Source organism: Globicephala melas, chromosome 3 (assembly GCF_963455315.2).
Source record: "Globicephala melas chromosome 3, mGloMel1.2, whole genome shotgun sequence".
Classification (NCBI taxonomy): Eukaryota; Metazoa; Chordata; class Mammalia; order Artiodactyla; family Delphinidae; genus Globicephala; species Globicephala melas.
In genome coordinates, this window is record NC_083316.1 from 126720188 (window position 1) to 126741432 (window position 21245).

The 21245-nt window shown below is 47.0% G+C and overlaps 1 protein-coding gene and 1 pseudogene across 3 annotated transcripts in view; one reads left to right on the forward strand and one right to left on the reverse strand.

Moving 5' to 3' along the window:
- Positions 1 to 4622: 4622 nt before the first annotated feature.
- ANXA6 (annexin A6) overlaps positions 4623 to 21245 on the reverse strand; it is a 51736-nt gene continuing 35113 nt past the window's right edge. For 2 of the 3 annotated variants that reach the window (XM_060296487.1, XM_060296488.2), the window contains exons 21-26: positions 17439 to 17456; positions 16558 to 16651; positions 15206 to 15301; positions 12470 to 12528; positions 11000 to 11122; positions 4623 to 5032 (exon numbers count right to left, since the gene is read on the reverse strand). In XM_060296487.1, coding sequence (XP_060152470.1) covers positions 4973 to 5032; positions 11000 to 11122; positions 12470 to 12528; positions 15206 to 15301; positions 16558 to 16651; positions 17439 to 17456 — 450 coding nt within the window. In that variant the 3' untranslated portion in view covers positions 4623 to 4972. The remainder of the gene's footprint in view (positions 5033 to 10999; positions 11123 to 12469; positions 12529 to 15205; positions 15302 to 16557; positions 16652 to 17438; positions 17457 to 21245) is intronic. The other variant, XM_060296489.1, reaches the window with a different exon arrangement.
- Positions 6597 to 8030, forward strand: LOC115840782 (N-acetyllactosaminide beta-1,3-N-acetylglucosaminyltransferase 2-like; annotated as a pseudogene).

The window sequence follows — 21245 nt, forward strand, 5'->3', positions numbered from 1 at the left end:
CCTTCAATATCTTTTACTATTGAGAGCTTCTCTACCCATCTTTTGAGGTGCTTCTCACATGCCCTCTTTCCAGGGAGATTTTTCAGGCCTCTCTGTGGTTAATCTGTGGCCTCTGCACTTGGTACCCCCTCCTACTGCGTGTTTGGTTGAATTTTTCTTATAATCTTTCCCGACTTAGCTCTCCGAAGGTAAGGAGAACAGTTGTAGGCACTCAGTTAATCATCAGAGGCTCTTTTTTTTTTTTTTGCGGTACGCGGGCCTCTCACCGTTGTGGCCTCTCCCTTTGCGGAGCAACAGGCTCCGGACGTGCAGGCTCAGCGGCCATGGCTCACGGGCCCAGCCGCTCCGCGGCATGTGGGATCCTCCCGGACCGGGGCACGAACCCGTGTCCCCTGCATCGGCAGGCGGACTCTCAACCACTGCGCCCAGGGAAGTCCATCATCAGAGGCTCCTGAAAGAGACTCCTCTCTGTCTTTCTCTGCTCTGAAATGGAATCCAGCCTATTTATTAATAACAAAGAGGTGATATTTATTGAGTCTTTGCTGTGTCCTGGACAGTGTCCCCAGAGATAGACATGCATTGCTTTAGTTCATCTTCACAACAACCCTGTGAGATAGAAACCTTGGTTGTTCCCATTTTACACATAAGGACATCAAGGCATAGTGCGGCCAAGCAACTTACCTACTTCTCAGTGGTGGGCTGGCATTCAGATCCAGGCTGGTCTGCCTGCCTCCCTCCCTCCATAGATCTAACTAGGCTCAGTGACAGAACTAGAATTTCCCAATTGCCTAACTGCAGCTCTGAAGTGGGGAAGTCTGCCCTGGGAAACCTGAGGTCTGAGGGGAGCGGGGAGGCCCGTTAGAGGGGTGATTTACCGCTCTGGGTTCTGAAATTTGGACTGCGCAACTTGACGCTTCTCCCTCCTGTTCTCAGCTCTGCCATCAGGAGGAAGGGGGGATGTGTCACCCGAGAGAGCAGAGCCGGAATCAGGAGACCCGGGTGCTAGCTGCAGGACTAGCCCTTGCTGACAGCGCGGCCACAGTCTGCTCTCTGGGCCTCGATTTCCAAACTTGGGAAATAAGAGGGTTGGTTTGGATGATCTCTAAGACCATTTCCAGCTCAGTCAACCCATGACGTGCTGCCTTCAGGCAATTTGCGTCACCACTTGGACCCTGAGTTTCCTCGTTAGTAGAATGAGGTGCTCACCCCTGCAAAGCAGCAGAGGATTATTGAGGCGGGGAATCACTCCAGTGGGATCACTCTGGTGATGGTGACTCGCGACTCTCAGCAAAGCCAGGCACAGCAAGTTATCAGGGTGCTGTAAATAGCCAACAGTTCCCACAATGTTCTCCGACAGCAGGAAATGTGATGGCAGCGATTCCCAAAGAGTCGCTCTCTGCTCAGCTTAAAAGGGCAACCTCCTCCCAACCAGCCACTTCCTTCAGACATTTCCTCCTGGCCCCAAAGACCAAGGTGGGCGCATACCCGTCCAGGGCTGCCGAGAAGCGTTTGCCCCGAGAGAAAAGGCACGGCTCAGGGCAGGAGGGGAGCCGACTCTGGGCTGAAGCCCTCTCGGAGGGAAGACTGAAGAAAGTGGAAGGACGTGCAGGGTGTTGACAGAAGCACTGGACCGGGGCCAGGACTGCACGGTTCCAGTTTTCTGCCGCTGAAAAGCTACGTGACCCTAGGCCTGCTGCTTCCTCTCTGTGAAGTGACAGTTGTCTGTCTGGCTGAGAGGGAGGTGAGAATTTCTGAGGGTCCCTTCCACACTAGAGCATCACGACCATCCTCCTGTGCTCCCACTTTGAGACAGCAGCGGTCTGGGCTTCTGCTTTCTCTTTCCCTTTAGTTTTAATTTAGTCCCCACCACTTCTCTCCGTTGAACTCTGGCCACAGAAACAACCTCCAGTGTTGTTTAGTACAGTTTTGGAGACGACTGGATGGGAGGGACACTTGAACATAATCTTTTAAGGATTAGGACCACAGCGGTCTAAGCTGTTCTATCTTTAGCATCTTGCACACGGCATGGCACATAGGAGGCATTCAGTACGCATGAGGTGCATGAGTGGATGGATGAATGAACGAATGAGGTGCCTTGGATTCAGAACAGTGGTTACTCCCTCCTCTGCCACAGCTCCAAGAAAAAAGCAGGGTTTGCTCTGCAGGTACCTGGGACTTAGCGCAACTGTTGTAGTAGCCTCCCAATTGGCCACCCTCCCTTCATAGTCTTTGCTTAAATTCAGAGGCTTACCTTCCCCGGCCAAGAAGCTCCAAAGGCTCCCCCTGGGTTATGAGATAAAATCCTGACTTACAAGGTCCTCTAAGTGGATGCAAACTCCCATTTCGAATCTCATCTACCTCCCCTCAAAACGCTGAGGGTCTCCCTCCTACTGCTGACCTATCCCAGAATGCACATACCTTAACTGAAAATTCAAGTTAACAAGTGAACACTGCATGTTGAGGGATTAGTGTGGTGTCCGGTACACGGCCAGTGCTCCCTTTGAGCTATCCTTCTTCCTGCTTTCCAGGAATTCTAGAAATTCCTGGTTTTTCCACTTGTGTATTCCCCTCAGCCTCATGAGGTCTTCCCATGGCCTCAGATTCCATCACTCTTTCCTTTCCATCCCCAGCCTATTTTTCCCTCGGAGGTTTTATTTATTTTTTTTGGCTGCGCTGTGTGGCATGAGGGGAATCTCAGTTTCCCGACCAGGGATCGAAACCCGTGACCCCTGCATTGGGAGCATGGAGTCTTAACCATGGGAGCAGCAAAGTCCCCCCTCGGTGCATACTTTCTTTTTTTTTGTGGGATCTTCCCGGACTGGGGCACGAACCCGTGTCTCCTGCATTGGCAGGTGGACTCTCAACCACTGCGCCACGAGGGAAGCCCCCCCTCGGTGCATACTTTTAAGGCGCTTCCATATTTGTCTTCTGATGCCTCTGTGATGCGCGGCTGATGACTTTTTGAAAACAAAGCTCAAGGAAGCGTCTTGGGAGCCACCTCCCGGCTTCTACAATGGGGCCTGGCTCAGGGAAGGTAGTGCTGGCAGCTGACTCCGAGCCAGATGGCCCCAAACTTCTACGAATCATTTCATTTACCCCACAAAGGCTGTGCCACAGGTAGGAATGGGACCTGTCTTACAAACGAGGAAACTGAGGGTCACAGAGATAACATGGTCACAGTCAGTTAGTGGCAAAGGTCTGACTCCACAGCTCTGAACCACTGTGTTAATTTATCTTCGGTAACAGTTCAATTAAGTTGGGCAAAGCGTCAAACAAGCTCGCAGCTGACCCTCATGGGGGTTTGGGCTCACAGGGTGGTAGAGGGAAGGAAGTGGGAAAGACACAAGGTAAACTGCCTGACTTTCAGACTCATTACATCAGAGATGAAGACAGGGCTCTTCGAGACTGTTAGGTCCAACCCCTCACTGTACAAATGGAGTCACTGAGGCCCAGTGAGGGCAGGGGCTGGTCCAAGGTCACACAAGACCAGACTCGGGACTTCCCTGGCGGTCTAGTGGTTAAGACTGTGCTTCCACTGCCAGGGGACACGGGTTTGATTCCTGGTCGGGGAACTAAGATCCCACATGCCATGCACAAAGCAGCCAAAAACATAAATAAATAAGAAAAAAAGAAAAGAAAAAAGACCAGACATTTCCCAATGTCCCCACACCATTCCCTCCTCAGCAGCTACAACAAACACATGCTGAACTGCAGGAGAGGGCAGGTCAGCCGGGCCAGGGAGCAGAGCCCTCCAGCCAGTAGGCACCCACATGCCATGGTCACTGGATAACCGTAAGTCCGTGGTCGCTAGATAACTTTAGATCTGAGTCCCAGAGCAGAAGCAGAGCTGGGGGAAGGGAGATGGAGAAAGTGCAGCTGACCTCCCGTTGACCACTGATCTTCACAAACTGGAAGCTCTCCACAGGCCTCCCCAGATCACGATCACATCTGGTGCCCCTGGAGAGTTCAAAAGAGGAAGTCTGGGCTCGGATGTCATGGATGAAGCGTGCACAGAGAAACATTCTGGTAGCAGAGGGAGGAGAGCGGACCCGAGACCCAGACCCGGCTGCGCCAGCCTTCCCAGGCTGACCTGAGCTCAGACCCTCATTTGGGATTCCCAGGAAGGGATGGGAAGATAGAAAGTCACTCCTGGGCAGGTTAACACCTCAGCTCTAATGGCAACAATCTGGGCTTGCAGGTTCTAGGTCAAAACCACAGATCCCTCTTGGAAATGTATTTATGTGTCTGTATGTCTCTTTTTATTTAAAGAGAGAAGAAATGGAAAGGGAATGATTTGGAGGCACATCCTAGAATGTCAATGTTAGAAAGCCAAGATCTTTTTGTTGAACTCTCTCATTTTGTAGCCAAGAGCAAGGAGACTCAGGGAGGGAAAGAGACTGGTGCAAGGTCATGAGGCAAGTGTGTGGCGGATACAAATTTGAACACAGGTATTTGGACTCCTGGTTCAGTGGTCTAGCACAATAACCGGGACAGAGGCGGTGGTAAAACGGTGGGAGGATTGTCAGTTGGCCCGAAGATATTTCTTCCTCGCCCACCGCCCCCAGAACTGGCACCTGCCACCACACCCCACCATGCAAAGCACACACATCACTCGCTTCACATTCAGAGCCTCAGAATGTTTTTGGCTTCGACAGAGCCCAAACCAGGGCAGGGACTGTGACAACGGACGGAAGCTGGGAAGGCAGGAGGAGGAAGATGGGGAGAGGAGGTGGACGGGATCAATGGCTACGGTTCTTCAGCCACTCAGACGTGAGTAGGAGTGACCGTGCCGCGCCCTTACTGGCTAGTGGGAGTGGGAGCTTTTCCTAAACCCCAGTTGAAGACAAGAGCCCACCCTGGCCCCTCCCCCCACCCCTGTCCCTTCTTTAGTCTCTGAAGCTGGAGCATCAGGCTGGGTCGTGGCGGGGGGATGACCACTTCTTAGCAGAGGTGCCCGCCAACGCCAGCGGTCCTAATCCTTGCCTCCACAGAGAGCCAGCAAGGCCTTCAGGAAGTGACCGGAGGTGTCGCCCTGGCAGGGACAGAGGGAGAGCAGAGTGAGTGAAACAATCTTGATGACCTCAAGGCCCCCTCCTCCCAGCCGCTGGCAGCCTGGATGTCTCCCTAGTACGTAAATGTGACCATGTCCCTTCCGTGGCTCCCCATCAACCTCAGGAAAATGTCCAAGCTCTAGGCCTGGCTTCAAGGTCTTGTGTGGTCTGACCCTCATGAAGCTCTGTGGCTTCACCTCCCCGCTTCCTTCCGGGAGCATCTTGGTCATCTTACTACCTACATACCTACCATTGCTCCACCCAGCACGCCCTCCACACTGCCCCCAAATCCTGTCTGCCGTCAGATGCCCCCTCCTCTGTGAAGCGTTCCTGCCTCTATTCTTGTCTCCTCCCATGGCTGCCTTGCACCCTGCTAACCCTCCCCCCACGGCCATTAACACAAGTGTTACAGCAGTGGTCCCCAAACTTTTTGGCACCGGGGACCAGTTTCGTGGAAGACAATTTTCCCACGAACCATGGTGGGGGGTGAGGGGAGGGGGATGGTTCAGCGGGAATGCGAGCGATGGGGAGTGACAGGTGAAGTTTCACTTGCTCGCCCACCACTCACCTCCTGCTGTGTGGCCCGGTTCCTAAGAGCCCGCGGACCGGTACTGTTCCGCGGCCCAGGATTGGGGATCCCTGTGTTACGGAATTCCTTATTTGAACAAACATTATTGAGCACTTACTGGGTAACAGGCCCTTGCAAGAATTTATGTGACCATCATTGGATTTATGTTGTATTGTCTGGCATACGACAGGGCTATGGGGGGGAGGGAGCAGACTTTCTCCCTCCTTTTAGAGGGTTCCTGTCATTTTTATATTTTTTGTTTCTGTAATTTTTGATATATGATTAAAAGTAATATATTAGGACTTCCCTGGTGGCGCAGTGGTTAAGAATCCACCTGCCAATGCATGGGACACGGGTTCGAGCCCTGGTCCGGGAAGATCCCGCATGCCACGGAGCAACAAAGCCCGTGGCCACAACAACTGAGCCTGCACTCTAGAGCCTGCGAGCCACAACTACTGAACCCACGTGCCACAACTACTAAAGCCTGTGTGCCTGGAGCCCGTGCTCCACAAGAGAAGCCACCACACCACAACGAAGAGTAGCCCCCGTTTGCCACAACTAGAGAAAGCCCAAGGGCAGCAACAAAGACCCAACGCAGCCAAAATAAGTAAATAAATAAAGTTATATATAAAAAAAGAGGAACTTTCCTCTTAAAAAAAAATCATTGTTGTAAACAATTCAAATCAAAGGATTATACAATAAGTCTCCCTCCTACCCCAAACCCTAACTTCCTAAATCAAGAGGCAGCCACTGTTGTATTTACTTGTGTGATCTTCTAGCAATGCTTTTCCATATGCATATACAAATATGTATATATGTATAATGTCCCTTTTCTGCAGAGCATTCATACTATTCTGGGCCATAATTTTTGACTTAGAGAAGATCCCAAATCAGCACATAGAACCTCCTCATGCTTTTTCATGGCTGTACTGTACTCTGTCATATGGATACACTGTAATTTATTTAACCAGTTCTGTATGATGGTAAATGTCTTCATTTATTTGATTGTGGCAGTCTCCAAAAGCAGTAGCCAAGAAAAAAATGGGGAGGGGAAGTAATAATACCCAAAGAAAAGCTCTGGAAGATATCTGACCCTCCCAAGGCATATTGGAACAGGGAACAAGAAAAGCTGAACAGGAGGTACAATCCCATTTTGAACATGTTAGCCAACCAGACAGGGGAAGCGTAAGGATTTTCCAACATAAGCCATCTGAATTATGGTGAACCTAACCTGAGGGTCACGTCAGTAGTTTCAGGTTTCGACAGTTTGCCAGACAGATTTAAAGACTTTCTGTTGTATTTGAGATGTTGAAATTATTCACTGCTTATAGATCAACCAGGTAAGTACGCAAAGCAGCCCTTCTTATTGCTGGCGATTAAGTCCCTTACTTCACATTTCGATAGAAGGCAAGCGATTTGGGAATCTTGGGGCAAAGAAACCAATGTGGGGAACCAAACAGTGGTGCGAGTCTTCTTACTGGGCCAGACCCCTGCAGGGGACAACCATCCTGACCTTTCAGATGTGCTGAAATTCGAGAGTGAGAAGCACCAAGGCATTCTTATGTGGAACTACAGAGACACCTTCTTCAATTTATCTCTGAAAGAAGTACTCCTTCTCAGGTGGGTGAGCACTTCCTGCCCAAATGCTGAGTTCGTGTTCAAGGGCGATGATGATGTTTTTGTGAACACCCGTCACATCCTGAATCACTTGAATAGCTTATCCAAGAACAAAGCCAAAGATTTGTTTATAGGTGATGTGATTCCCAATGCTGGACCCCGTCAGGATAAGAAACTGAAGTACTACGTCCTGGAAGTTCTTTACACTGGCGTCTACCCACCTTATGCAGGGGGAGAGGGATTCCTCTACTCTAGCCACCTGGCTCTGAGGCTATACAATGTAACTGGCTAGGTCCTTCTCTACCCCATCGATGCTGTTTATACTGGAATGTGCCTTCAGAAACTTGGCCTCATTCCAGAGAAACACAAAGGCTTCAGGACATTTGATATAGAAGAGTAAAACAGGAATACCATTCGTTCCTAAGTAGGTTTGATGTTGGTACATAGTAGAAAACCTCAAGAGATGATTGATATTTGGTCTCGGTTGCAAAATGCTTATTTAAGTTGTTAAATTATGTACAAACTAAATTTTGCATAGAAAGATGTATCTCGAATAGTTCCCATGTGATGTTCTCTCACATTAGAGGTAATTTCTATGTAAAACCATCAAAATTGCCTTTATGAGTAGTATCCATATGAGGGTCTCTAAACCTTTCAGTATAGTATTTTCTGAAGAGGGAAAGCAGAAGACACTAATGTTTATGTAGGATATGACAGGACGAATGGTTCTGACCCTTCCTGCTGGCTAGTGGTCATTGTTTTCTAACTTGTCCCCCTTGTCATCTGAAATCATGTTTCTGGAATTTGATCGTGTTATCTTTGTTTTATTTTTGTTTTGCTCTCATATGATGATAACCCTATTTCCCATTATAATGAGTGAACTCTCTGTGATTTAGGTATTCATAAACGTATAGGCTACAAAGACATTGTTATATATGACTCAGTGCTTTCTGTGGAGTGGAATAACATTTTCATGAAATTTGGATGAATTTTTAAAAATTGTCTAGAAAAATTTGACTTCTTTCAAAATTTCCTGCCACCGCAACATTTCCTTGTGTTAATCTAATCAACCAGTTTTGCAAAATGGGAATCACTGTGTGACATTCATCCAGTTTATCTTGTTATGGTCTTATGGTCATAATAAGGAGGAAGCTTAACTATCTTGTATTTGGTTTGCTGGGTGGTGGTGTGATAGTTCTCTCTTTTTCAGTATTTGAAAATAATGAGTATGATTCCATAATCTTCAAACTGAAGACTGAATTGACCCTGACAACCATATTGTGTTTTTGATTTTTCATTGTGAACCAGGAAAGCATATGTAACTTTTGAACTTTAAGTGAAAAGACTGAAGTGGCAGACCTTTTTATCAGTGGTTTGTCAGTTTAAAACTGCAGAATTCTATTCTTGCCATATGGTTACGTGTTGCTTATACAAAATTATTATCCTGAGTAGTGACTGCTTTCCTGTCTCAGTGTAGAAGTGCCTGTGTTTTTATTTATTGTTCAGATCAAATACCAAAACATTTTCTTAAATATATTCTGTGTAATATTTTATTTGTATACAGTGTTGTTGATGAATTATTTAACTAGAGCATGGTATTTTAAGTAGTAAGTAGAACATATGTTAGATAAAGTTAACTGTCATTTTTGAATTAAAAAAATTTTTTTGGGGGTGGGGGACATGAACTAGAATTCTGCCAAACTGTTGCTTATATATACTGTCTTGTAACATGCTTTCTTGAGATATTTTTGTGTTACAGATATGAAGATTCTTACCAGATGTGATACTGGGGACTGTAAGAAGATAGAAATAAAGTCACCATATTTTTAATTGTCATGTGAAAAAAAAAATTGAAAATAGAACTACCGTATGACTCAGCAATTTCAATCCTGGGTATTTATCCAAAGAAAACAAAAATATTAATTAGAAAAGATATATGCATTCCTATGTTCAGAGCAGCATTATTCACAATAGCTAAGATATGGAAGCAACCCAAGTGCCCATCAATTGATGAATGGATAAAGAAGATGTGGTATATACATACAATGGAATATTACTCAGCCATAAAAAATGAAATCTTTGCCATATGTTCACTTAGAACATATGCTAAGTGAAATAAGTAAGAAAGAGAAATGCTGTATGGTTTCACTTATACTCGGAATCTAACAAACAAAATAAATGAACAAACATAAGAAAAAAAGAAACAGAGTCATAGATACAGAGAGCAAATAGGTGGTTGCCAGAGGAGAGCTGGTAGGGGGAGGAAAGAAAAAGGTGAGGGAGAGTAGAGGCACAAGCTTCCAGTTGCAAAATAAGTGGGTCATGGGTATGAAATGTACAGCGTGGGGAGTATAGTCAACAACTACTATCTTTGTATGGTGACACGTTGTAACTAGACTTATCATGGTGATCATTCTGAAATGCACAGAAAAAAATCACTATGTTGTATAACAGGAACTAACCTAGTGCTGTAGGTCAATTATACTTCAAAAACAAACAAACATACAAACAAACTCATAGAAACAGAGATCAGATTTGTGTTTACCAGAGGTAGGGGGTGGGGGAGGGGCAACTGGATGAAGGCGGTCAAAAGGCACAAACTATAAGACAAATAAGTATTAGGAATGTAATGTACAACATGATAAATATAATTAACACTGCTGTATGTTACATATAAAAGTTAAGAGAGTAAATCCTAAGAGTTCTCATCACACACACAAAAAAATTTACTATTTCTTTAATTTTGCATCTATACAAGATGATGGATGTTCACTAAAGTTATTGTGATAAGCACTCCATGATGTATCTAAGTCAAATCATCATGCTGTACACCTTAAACTTATATAATGCTATATGTCAATTATATCTCAATAAAACTGGAAGAAAAAAATAATGAAGATTTGCTACCAAGTTACATTTACACCAAGTCTGTATGAGACTGCCTGTGAGCTTCCTCATGGTCTTGTCAACCAAGTATAGCATCAAACTTTAAGATTTTGGTCAGTCCCCAAAATCAAAGAAATGGGCTTCATAAATGAAAAAAGTCAGATGCAAAAAATCACATATTACATGATTCCACTTACATGAGATAATCAGAAAAGGCAAATCCATAGAGACAGAAAGTCACTTGTAGGTTGCCTAGGGCTGGGGGTGGAAATAGGTAAACAGGTACAAGGGACATCAGTGGGATGATGAAAATGTTCTAACACTGGATTGTGGTGAAGGCTGTACAACTCATTAACTTTACTAAAAATTACTGATGCCCTTAAACGAGTAAATTTCATAAAATTTATGATACTTAAATTACACTTCAATAAAATTGCTTTTAAAAAGCCAAAAAAAAAAGGCTCTTTTTTTTGCGGTACGTGGGCCTCTCACTGTTGTGGCCTCTCCCATTGCGGAGCACAGGCTCCGGACGCGCAGGCTCAGTGGCCATGACTCACGGGCCCAGCCGCTCCCCGGCATGTGGGATCTTCCCTGACCGGGGCACGAACCCGTGTCCCCTGCATTGGCAGGCGGATTCTCAACCACCGCGCCACCAGGGAAGACCCAAGACTCTTGTTTTATTTGGAAATCTTTATAAGCCTTTGATCCATCCATCTGAAATCTATTTTGGTATAAAGAGTGAGGCAGGTCTCCTCTCATTTAGCAACGTCTTGGCTGTTCTAAGAGGTAACATTCTGGGAATAAAAAGGACTTCTAATCTATGTTCAAGCATCTGACACTCACCGCTCCCCCACTGACCTCTCACCCCGCCCCTCACCTCAATGGCTTGGTGGAGAGACTTGTCATATTTCTCAATGAACTCCCGCCGGATGTTGAGCAGGTCGATCTCACTCCGGGAGACCATGATCCTGGTGAGGGTCTTCTCCTCTGTGCCAGCACCCTGGTGGAGCCAGGCGACAGGGAGAAACACAGGGCAGGAGGAGAAATGGGGTTAGGTCAGGCAGGAACTCATGGGTGTCCCTCTGCCTCTCTCCCTTTTCCCTCCAAAACCAGGATGGGACATCCTGCCTCCCTCTTCCACAAACAGTCCTGACTCAAACTCCCCTGTGCCAGGACTGGCCAGACAGAGGCAAGAACAGCCTGTATGAGTTGAATAGTGTGCCCCCCAAATTCATGTCCACCTAGAACCTTACAAGGTTATCTAATATGGATATAGGGTCTTAGCACATGTAATCAGTTGAGGTTATACTGCATTTGGGTGAGCCCTAGATCCAATGACTGGTGTCCTTACAGGAAGAGGACACATGGACATACACACAGATAAAGGCAGAGACTGCAGGGACTCATGCTTAAGTCAGGAAACACCAGGATTCCAGACGCCCACCCGAAGCTAGGAGAAAGGCATGGGAGAGTTTCCCCCTCAAGGCCTCCAAAAGGAACCAGTCCTACCAACACCTTCATTTTGGACTTCTGGCCTCTAGAATCGTTAAAGAATACATTTCTGTTGTCATTGAATTTGGGACAGCAGCCCTGGGAAACTAATACAGGGCCCAAGGAGCAGACACAGGACACGGACTACATGGGCAGCCAAGGCCCACCTCTGCTCCCCAAGGAGCTCTGAACACCAGCTGAGGAATCAGAGCCGGCACACGGCGGGGGCTCAAGAGACGGCTGTCACGTTTGTGGACAGCAGGCTGACAGGGCTCTCAGGCTCACTCCCACCAGACTGCCTGCGCAGGCTCTGTCAGCAGCTGAGACTCCACTTGCTGGGCTGAGAGGATGGCCAGAGTGGCTTGGGTTTTCAGGAAGCCAGGGCTAGTCCCAGAGCTGAGCACTTGCTTCCTTTCGTGATCGTTGGTCATAGGAGACACTGTGTCATCTGCTAGAATGTGAGCTCCAAGGGGCAGAGACTGTCCTTTTCAGCCCTGAGTCCCCAGAGTAAGTTTCTCAACCTTGGCGCCTGGGATCAGATCGTTCTTTGTTGCAGGGATCTGTCCTGTACGTTGTAGGATGTTCAGCAGCGTCCCTGCTCTCTACCCACCAGATGCAAAAAGCAACACTCCCCAAGTTGTGACAACCAAAATGAGTCTGAACATTGTCACATGTTGCCCGGGGGGCAACGTAAACCCTGGTTGAGGACTACTCTCCTAGAACCAGGCACGAGGCAGATGCCGATACCTATCAAATGGGCGGAAACAAACACAATTCCTGATCCAGGGGATGGCGCACATCTGTGTTTGTGGGGGCAGAAGTGCTCGAAGGGAAACGAACAGACAAGTTTTCTTACCTTCATAGATTTGTAAAGTTTGTCGGCAAAGAAGAGAGGCTTATTCTTGACACTTTGAACTGGTAGGAAGAGGAAAGAGATGCAGGGAACTTGGTCAGAGGAGATGTGCCCAGACCATGGGCTGCTACTGCTGCTAGAGAAGTAGCATCTCCTCTATCCGCAACCTGGGCCCAGGATCGTTGCCAACGCCAGGGTCATATCCAGGGCCTGACACTTTCACTCCCTCTTCCTGACGCTGCCTCCTCTGTCTCATCCCTACACCTGGCTCTCACTGGGTTGCAACTCGCTTCCTGCTAAGGTGCTTGCAGCTAACTAAGGCTAGTAGAGGACTCAAAGGGAAGAAACCACTCGTGAACCCAAGGTACAGGGCCTCAAACTGGTAAGGGCATCAGAATCAAAGAAGAACTTGTTTAAAACTCAGGTTTTGGGCTCTACCCTAGAGACCCAGATTCAAGAAATATTTCAAGCAGAAGTTCTCAAAGTATAGTTCCTGGAAGGCATCCGCATCATCTGGGAGCTTGGTAGAAATGCACATTCTCATGCCCCACCCGAGATGTGCTGAATCTGCAACTCGGACGGTGGGTGGCCAACTCATCCCACTTTTCCTGGGACATTCCTGGTTTTAGCACAAACCCAGATGGTTGGTCACTCCATTCTGGTGCAGCCTAATGTTTGAGAACTACTGATTGAAATATGCCAAAGAACGTCTGTCAGTATAATTTAGGGCACGGTGCCAATCTCTAGGGCTGAGCGTTGCCCACTCTTCCCCATTGGCAGCCCCCATCCCTACCCCAGATACTGCCTGCCTAGCAACCTCCCACACTTTCGCAAGGCCTGGGGGTCTCTAGTCCTCAGCAGCTGCTGGATTTCAAGGCTCCAGAGCTCACGGGGGCGGGAGGGTGTCTCAGATAGCTTAAGGAGGAGGAATCAGACGCCAGGACCAGAAAGCCAGAATGACTCTGGATATAAAAGTATCTCTATCAGGAAGGCAGGGGGTGAGAGACTGGAGCTGTGCATCCCAAGGGCACAGTCATGCAGGAGACAGGCCTGTACCCTCCCCTGCAGCAGGCTCGGGAACTGTGGGAAAGATCACATTACATACCCACCTTCCCAGGTCCTTATGTAGCTCCCTACCACCTCCCAGACAAACCCTAAGCTCCTTGGCCTGAAAATCAAAGCTCCTGCCTGCCTCTGCTCTCTCATTGCCTCTGTTGCCCATTCTCTGAACATTCTGTGAATTCCTTTGTGCCTCTGTCCTCCTGGTAAGGAGAAGTCTGCTGTCTGCCTTCCACTACTTTACCTCCCGAATCCACATCCCCAGGCCCATCACCTCCCCCTAGGAGCCTGCCCTGACTCGGAGCCTGGGGCTCAGTCAGTGTGGTTAAGGAGCAGACTGGGCAGGAACTTCCGTCCTCTGCAACCGTCCCCGAAAACCTTCCCCAGAACCTGAAGCCCGCCACCTGCCTCAGAGGACCCCGGGGCCTGCCGTGGGATGGAGTGAGGTGGAGTGGTGTGTCGGTACGCACACTCGTGCACACGCGCATACACATGGTCTAGGTGGGAGGAGAGAGGACAGAGGGAGAAACACGAGGAAAAAGAGGTCTAGACGTGTCTCCATAGACCAATTACTCTGGTGATTAATCCTAGCGTGAGCTTTGGGCTCGGGCGGCCCCTGGTGTGAGTCCTGCCTCCACCAGTGACATGTAACCTTTCTGAACCTCAGTGTCCCACTTTGTAAAATAAGCAGATAAAAGCACCTCGTAAGGATTCAACCAAAGCTGTGTGCAACTGGCTTCACACAGTGCCTGGCAGGAAATAATAATAGAAGCTAACATTCATCCAGTGCATTCTATGTGCCAGGGGGCAATGCTTTTAAGTGTTGTATAATTAACTCATTTAAATCTGTGTACTATGATCACATCCACTTTACAGAGGAGGAAAACTGAGGCACGGGGTTTCTGTGACTTGCCAGTGGATGTGCTATGCTATTCTGCCTCCTAGGTATCGTTCCCAGGTGGTAAAGACCCATTGAAAGTTAGATGATAACATCACAACAATAACACCTCTGCTCCATCTGTTCTAAAACACCTTTTCCTCGAAGTTGAAGTCCCTGAAATCAAGATGCATCCTGTAATTGAAGGCAATTATGTGAAAACCTTCCACTGACACCTCCAGGTAGGATGAAAAAAAAAATGTGCGTCAATACAATGCATTTTGTAGTCATAAATGAGACGCTGCTAATCACTAATACTAAGAAAAACAAGTTTGACTTTTGCTCATATCTACTCATCCGTTTATACACATGGAGAAATTGAGATCCAAAAGGGGAAAGACTTCTTCAAAGGTAAGAACTCAAATTACACAATAAGAGAGTAATCAAAGAGATCCAGGTGCTGGGAGGAGGGAAAGGTAAGTGTGTGTGTGTGTGTGTGTGTGTGTGTGTGTGTGTGCGCGCGCGTACACACCCAAGTCCTGCAGGACACTGCACCCCCTACCCAGCCTGGCCATCACCCTCCCAGCCACCTCCCCAGAGAGCACTGTTTCCTCACCCTGCCCTGCAACCCAGAACACGTTCTTGTGTTATCCTGCCAATCACACACAGGCAGAGCCCAAGGAGTGGCAGTGCTTATTTTCCAGTACTAGTAGCTTAGGAAACTATAGAGGCCACACTCATCCAGTGAATCTGGCCATGTTCCCTGTGCCCCCCAGCCCCTTCCCTTGGTCCCCACCAGTTACCAATGGCCACAAACACATCTCGGACATCCCCGGACATCCCCTTCTTGATGGTGTGCTCCACGTCATAGTTGGTCATCTTGACGAACTCCTGGAAGACTGGCCCCAAGAGAAGCCCCGGAGGTGGGAGGTGAGCTTTGACTCAGAGGAAGGGGGGAAGATCACCCCTCCCCAACCCACCCAGCAGCAGCAGGTATGGCTGCAGCCCAGACCTAAATGCATTGGTCAGGACTGCTGTGGAAGCGATGTTCTGACCTCAGGGCTCCCTTAAGCTCAGCGCCAAATCTCTATCAAGTCAGACAGTGCCCCAGAGCTTTGGACAAGTTCCAGGAACCCAGGCATGGGTAGCAGAAGGAGCATGCATCCTATTCCCAGCTCTGCCACAAGCTCATCAAGTTGACCTGGGGTGAACCCCTCCCCCTTTCTGGGCCTCCCCTTCCTCCTGGATAGAGGTTTGTTTTGTTTGTTTGTCTGTTCGCTGTGCTGAGGCATGAAGGATCTCAGTTCCCTGACCAGGGATCGAACCCGTGTCCCCTGCAGTGGAAGCGTGGCATCTTTACCACTGGACCACCAGGGAAGTCGGGATAGAGACTCATGTAAGTAATCACAATGATAACACTAAGGAAGTTACCAGGTGCTAAGTGCTTTTTGTGTATTTATTTTTTGTACCCTCACAACAGTCATGCGAGGTAGAATTAAAATCCTTAATTTATAGGTAAGGGAAGTAAGGCACAGATATTCAGTAACTTGCCCAGGGTCACACAACTGATAAGTGGGAGATCTGAATGAAGGCATTCCAGCTCCCAAGTCCGTTCTTTTAGTGACTGTGCGAAAGCACTTTTACTGGCAAGTGCCAGGCATACGCGTGTCAAAACGTCCATGTCTTAGTGGTAAGGGCACTTCATCATCACCTAGTGTCAGGGCCGCCACATACGGGTGTGCCCTGTGCACCTGGCAGCCTGGTGTGTGTACATGGTCCTTGTGGCATTATCACCCCTCACCGCCTTGCTCCTGGCAGACGTTACCAAAGAATCAAGACACAGAACCTTCGAATCCTCAACGCAGCATTCTAGGCAGCCACTACCAATCCACTGGAGTTGGCCTTGGAGGGAAAAGCCACCTGCCATCTCTTATCCCAGGCATCCCACATGCTTCCCAAAGGAGGTGAAGAGAGCTGGCCCGAGGCTGAATGATGCCGTTAGCAGCAGAGCCAGGACTAGACCTGGCTCCCGGTCCCCATTGGCCACCACACTCCCTTGCTGGGGTAAGGAGTGGGTGCGTGGGCAACTAGCTCCTATTGTCAAGACTAGGGGGTCTTCCTGCTGACTTGGGAGGGGGAGGGAGTCAGGCCTCACCTCTCCGGAGGTGCTGATAGCTACGCGTGCAGAGGATCATCATGAAACGTGTCTCCAGGGAAGATTTGTCTCCACTGGGCGTGTCTGCTATTTCCTGCAGAGCCCGGGTCCAGGAGAGAATTTGAGAGGGAAGACACGAGAAAGCCTCGTTTGTTATTCACTTTCATGTCTGCCTGGGCCGAGGGCAGTTAGAAGCTGGGCTAACTCAGCCACCCAAGGAGGCTGACGTTGGCCCCTTCCTTCTTCCTCGGACTCCACATCCCCCCTCCAGTTCCCAGAGACCCCGTGGACTCACCCAGAGGAGCTGAGCACAGAGCACTTCCACCCTGGCCTCAGGGTCACGGGACTGGGCCCAGGGGAGGGGCAAACAGGCACTGGGCATGGACACTCAGACTTCTCCTTCCATCTTTAAACCCCTCTGAAAGCCCCTCTGGGGAAGTGTGTCTGTGCACGTGTGCAAGGAAAAATGGCCTAGCCAGTGTTTCCCCAAGTGGGGTAAACAGGCAAACATATTTTTACACATCACATATGTAGGCTTCCACAGTGATCTTCTAGCCAGCTATCAGTTCTATTTACATCGATATGAAATTTCCTTTAAAATAACTCATTTTGGGTTAAAATAAAAAGAGTCCATTTAAAGAAAATTATTCACATCTGGTGGTATGTAGCACAAATCAGGCAGATGGTGGGTAGTGAAGTTTTGGGAAACACTCGCTTGGCCCATATGTCACCCACCGGGGTTCTGTGGAGGCCCTGAAGGGGAGAGAGAGAACCTGGGGGGGCACGCCCCCAAATCACTGCCTTACTCTGCCCCTCAGCTCCGCCCAGAGGCACAGCCAGACTCAGACCTTTAAAATCCACGTGAAGAACCGGGCACTTACCAAGATCTCAGCAGCCACCTGAGAGCAAGGAGGAGACAGGAGAGAGAGGGGGGAAGGCAAGAGTCAGAGGAGGCCCAGAGAGGGGGTCCTGGGGTGCAGGTGAGGGAGCCTGGCTCCGGGTGGCAGAGGTCCCACAGTTGGGGGCAGGGAAGGGGCTGGGAGGAGGCACCTTCCCCCGACCTTTGGGCTGGAGCTCAAGATGAGGACAGGTCTGGGAATTCACGATGAAAAGTGTTTACTGGAGGGGTAAGAGGAGGGCACAGGACAGGACACTCTACCCCTCACGCCTGGCAACCTAGGGCGGCTCCTCAGAGCCACGGAGAAGTTCGACGTGAGATGTGCCCTGTTTCCTACACCTTTTACCACACTCGGAGTTGAAGGGTCCTTAGGAGACCTGTCATTTACCCCCTCATGTTACAGGCAGGAGACAGGAAAGCTGAGGCCTGGAGGGGACGTGCAGCCGATCAGGTGGGAAGATGCCCGTTGTTCAAGTCATCTTACAAGGGTGAATTTTCATCATCACGTTATGCTGAACACAAAATTCTGAGGTTAGGACACTACTTTGTTAGGCAAATAGCTGTGACTCGCAGGGCCTGGGAACAGAATATAGCCAGTCCTGTGTACCCCAGACTGAGTTTTGCCTTTTCTTTTTTTTTCCGAAACTCTGCCAACTACTTTATTCTATTGGGCAGACTGAAATCATCCTCTTTATAAACATCTCAATAGATTTGGGCTTTAGAAACCTTGGCATTAAATAAATTTGTAATGTCTATCAAAATTCAAAATGCACACACCGCTTGATCAAGCGACTACACGTTGCTAGGAATTTCTCTTACATATAAACCAGCAGAAGTCTTTGGAGATATTGTTCACTGTAATAGAGAAACACTGGAAACCATCACTAGATCACTTGTTAAACAGGCAATGGTTCATTTAGTAATGGAAATCCACGCAGCGAGTAAAAAGAATCAGACTGGTCTACAGGGCTGATAAGGAGAGAGTTTCCATTTAAATTAAGCAGAAAAGTAAAGTACAGCATGCTGTGTATAAGTGTTCCTTTTATCTAGATGAGAAAAGATAAATGTATGCTCACTCTTACATATTTACTGGGAAGTCGTGCTAGAGGGGTAGTCAAGATACTGTTAACAGCGGCTACCTTCAAGGAGAAGGACTGGGGGGAAGAGCTTTTGCATTTTGTTTTATTTTTCCTGAAATTTTATGTTTACATTTCTTCAACATGCAAATACGTTAATTTTTTTTTTTTTAAGTCAAATAGGAGTTATCAGAGCTACTAGGATTATGGGATGCTTCTGGTTTTTATTTACACTTTTCCATATTAAAAACAACCTGGTTGCACCTTGAGGACATTATGCTAAGTGAAATAAGCCAGTTACAAAAGGACAAATACTGTATGATTTCAAATATATGAGGTCCCTAGAGTAGTCAACTTCATGGAGACAGAAAGCAGAATGGTGGTTGCCAGGGGCTGGGGGGAGGGGGAGTAGGCAGTTGCTGTTTAATGGGTACAGAGTTTCAGTTTTGCAAGATGAAGAGATCAGTGGATGCACGGTGGAGATGGCTGCACAACAGCGTGAATGTACTTAATGCCAATGAACTGTACACTTCAGAAAGGTTAAGATGGTAAATTGTACAATGTGTTACGTGTATTTTACCACAGGTTTTTTTTAAAAGTTATGCTAAAAAGTCTAGTATTGCTATTAAAAAGAGGGAGATGTTTAAAAAATGAAACAAAATGGAATCTAAAGTGTCAAGATTCTTTACTTATTTGGATGAGAAGAACCCCCAGATATACTTGTTTTTTCAAAGCACTTTAAGACCATCATATTTGTAATATGAAAAATGCAGTGGGTAACTACAATAATTTTCCAGATATTCAACACAAAAGCTTTTCCTTATTAGCTGAGCCACTTCATGCCAAAATTAATCTCCAAAAGTTAGAGTTACCACATGACCCAGCAATTCTACTCGTAGACATACACCCAAGAGAAATGAAAACATACGTGCACATAAAAACTTGTACACAAATGTTTATGGTAGCATTATTCATAATAGCTAAAAACTAGAAACAACCCAAATGCCTATTAGCTGATGAATGGAGGTTAAAAAAAAAAAGTAATATATCCATACAATGAAATATTATTTGGCAATGGAAAAGAATAAAGTACTGATATATACTATGATATGGACAAACTGTGAAAACATTACAATAAAGTGAAAGAAAGTAGCCACAAAGGGCCGTATATTGTAGGATTCCATTTATATGAAATGTCCAGAATAGGTAAATCTATATAGGCAGAAAGTAGATTAGTGGTTGCCTAGGGCTGGGGGGTTGGGAGGAAATGAGAGGAACCACAATATGTACTGGGTTTCTTTTTAGGATGATGAAATTGTTCTAAAATTACTGTGGTGATGGTTGCACACGTCTGTGAAGACACTAGCAACCACCGAATTGTATTCTTTAAATGGGTCAATAGATAGTATGCAAATTATATTTCAATAAAGCTGTTATATTAAAAAATAACCTGGAGATTGAATTATCTAAAAATGGCTACAATTTTCATTTCACTCTGGGTCTATAATAATTAGATTATTTACATGATTTACTGCTCACACTGGAACACTGAGAGTAAAGGGCAAGCTATTTGCAATACTGTGGGGCAACAGGTAAACACTGGCCATATGTCACCTGATCATAACAGACCCAGATTTCCAAGAGCTTGAGGTTGTTCTCGATGCCCAGAGTGAGAGCCTGGGAAGGAGGAGGTGTAAAACCAGCAAGCACACACCGTCAAGCACTAATGTCATTATTTTTCTGGGGGACCTTGGCTCTGCAGGTGAAATGCCTTCAATTTTTGTATACATTTTCCTCCAGCATTCCCAATTCACCTCTAGAAATCTATTCTAAGGAAAAAAATCATGAATGTGATGAGAGTTGGTTACCAGGGAGAGGGCTTTTTAAAAGAAGTTTGGTAGATTCTTAAGTATTTAGCCATTAAATGATGCTACTGATTTTTAAAAAATATGTTACCGTATTCACAGAATACTCATTTTTAACTGTTATAAATCAGGAATCCATTTTTATAAATACATAAAAAGACAACTAGAATAATATATTCTAAAATAGCTATTAGTAGTAGTAGGTTATGGGGTTTTGTTTTTGGTTTTGCTTGTCTATTTTCTAAAGTTTCTACAAAATAATATGCATTACTTGAGAAACAAAATATTTCTAGCTATAAGGAAATGAGTCCACATTAAGATCAGGGTCTAGCAACTGTGAATCTGGAGAAGCAGCTGAGTTGGGCGGGGTCTGGCTCTGGCTCCCTTGGTTGACTCCACCCAGGTTCTCTCTCCCGGCTTCTCTCCTGAAAAGTAGCTGCCAGCGAGGCCCACCATTGCCCCCTGCTGGCAGCAACTAGAAGCATAGCCTCCTAGGCGGACCAGGCACCAAGTAGAATTCCCCGGAGGATGAATTTCAGGGTGATGGATGGATTTGGGTTGAGCTTTCAGGAGAAAGCCAGGTTCAAAGACCCTTAACGGCACAATGGGGCTGCTCACAGCAGTACTTAATAAATACCTGCTGAATGAGGGGATGAAATGTGGTCTCAGCAAGCCAGTCTAGTGGGGGGCTTCCCTAGACTGGGTTCCCAGGCTAGCCCCCCTAAACATATCTATAACACATTTGGAATACCTTATCTGAATGGAACCCTGTAGCTTCTGACAACTGTATTCCAAACAAGGGGCAGGAAAACTAGATATCAGCAGCTACCTGGTTTGGAAGCTGCAGGG